The 1,834-nt window shown below is 42.3% G+C and overlaps 1 protein-coding gene across 1 annotated transcript; it reads right to left on the bottom strand.

The window, feature by feature from the left end:
- Positions 1–291: 291 nt before the first annotated feature.
- Positions 292–1,334, bottom strand: SARC_14987 (hypothetical protein; the record flags this gene model as incomplete). The annotated part of the gene is made up of 2 exons (XM_014290883.1): positions 292–426; positions 1,163–1,334. Coding segments are annotated over 2 exons (307 nt in total), but the record flags the coding sequence as incomplete, so codon positions are not given.
- Between the last annotated feature and the right edge of the window lie 500 nt (positions 1,335–1,834).

Genomic DNA, 1,834 nt, shown 5'->3' with positions numbered 1-1,834 from the left:
CTCAAAATCGTAAATACATATATATATATATATATATATATATATCTACATACTCATAATCGTAAATGCATGTATGTATATATATATATATATATATATATATATATTCTACACACTCATAATCGTAAATGCATGTATGTGCATTCATTCATGCAACCGATAAAAAAGACATTTATATAGATATATAAGTCAATTGCACACTCATAAACCATTGCTTTTTTGCACAAGAGTACAAAATAGGTTTATATAGATATCTCAACTTGAATATCCGAAACTTTGTCATTACACACACCATGGATCTGATTCTCTGATGCTGTTTCTGCTGTAACCTCGCAGTAGGGGTGCCGTGCACAGAAGTGGTGTGTCCCGTCTTGGTTGCGGCCGTTGCTGAGCCCATCTGCTGAGACGACGGACTCTGCAGTGATCCTATTAGCGGCACAGATGAAATGAACATGAGATTACAAACCTATTTCGTATTCTGTACATCGTATTTGGTCCTATCTTCTACTTGCCTCGTGCCATATTTGGCCCTGCCATATTTGTCTTTACTTTCATAGTTGGTGTTCGCGTGAGTCATCCACAAGAGCAATCGAGAGTCTAAAGGAATTGCCGTCACATCAGGATACTCAGGTGCTTTCACAGGGACAGATGCATTGGAATCAGCAACATGTCGGATTGGTACAAACTGGTCTATTTCTTGTTGGTGGGAGATTCTAACAATGTACAGAGATCATGCGAAGGTATTTTACACTGCCATTCGTCTCCGCACTGTGTTCGTGTGGTCTTTTGACTGTGTAGTGGCATACAAGCACATGGCAGCAAGTATGTGCCAGTCCTGCTTATGAGTGGATCCTGTCCACGGTGCATAAACTTAGCCACATTAATGTGATACGTACTAGCTAGCACTGTTGAAGTGCCCGTACGAATGTGCATGCTCGTGTATATAAATGATATAATGAATATATATATATATATATATAACAGAATACTCGTACACTGTGGGTGCATACACGCTACAGCTTACACATGCACTCTCAAGGTACGCTGGCAACCCCACACAACATCACAAACACGCACACAACACATTTATTAAGCCGGCAAACCCACACCCATAAACCCCAGCAATGCACACACTCGACAGATACCACACCCACAAACATACCCCCCTTGACACTCCCCACTTCTGCAAGACGGTCACGTGAGCCAGGGTGGAGGAAGGATGTAGGTGCCAGGAAGGTGACAACCCCCTCCGAATCGCGCCTGAGAGTGGTGCCAGGTTGCTGTCCCACCAAGGCACCCACTCCGGCGTCCATTCGCGAGTTCTTATTACCCATAGTTGTGTGCTAGTTGTCCTGTATTTGCGTGAGTGAGTGAGTGGGTGAGTATGTATGTGGGTGGGTATGATTTTGTGTATGTGTATGTTAGACACAGAGTTTGCGAGAGTTCGAGTCGGTTTGGGGGCGGGTGTTGGCTATGCTTACATTTTGTATGCATGTGTGTGATTTATATGTATGTGTGTGTTGTGAGAAGGCTACCATTCCGTTTCTGTACGTTCAACTAGTAAAAACGAGAAAAAGTGAGGGATGGCGTAGCCTGAAGGGCAGCACCCTATGAGTACTTATACATCATGGGCAAACATGGTCCAAAAACGACACAACCAATATCTAGATTTCATATGCGAACAACCGCATATATACGATGAATATTATATGTAGATGTCACACGAGATGACGCGTGTATATATTTACACTATTTGTAATAATATACCTCTATATATACGTGTGTAGCCTACAAGAAATATAACCCCACATCGTTGTGTACAAGCGTACATTAA

This window comes from Sphaeroforma arctica (genome assembly GCF_001186125.1).
Source record: "Sphaeroforma arctica JP610 unplaced genomic scaffold supercont1.5427, whole genome shotgun sequence".
NCBI classification, from domain to species: Eukaryota; class Ichthyosporea; order Ichthyophonida; genus Sphaeroforma; species Sphaeroforma arctica.
The sequence above is the reverse complement of the archived record's forward strand: the minus strand, read 5'-3'. Positions and strand labels throughout refer to the sequence as shown.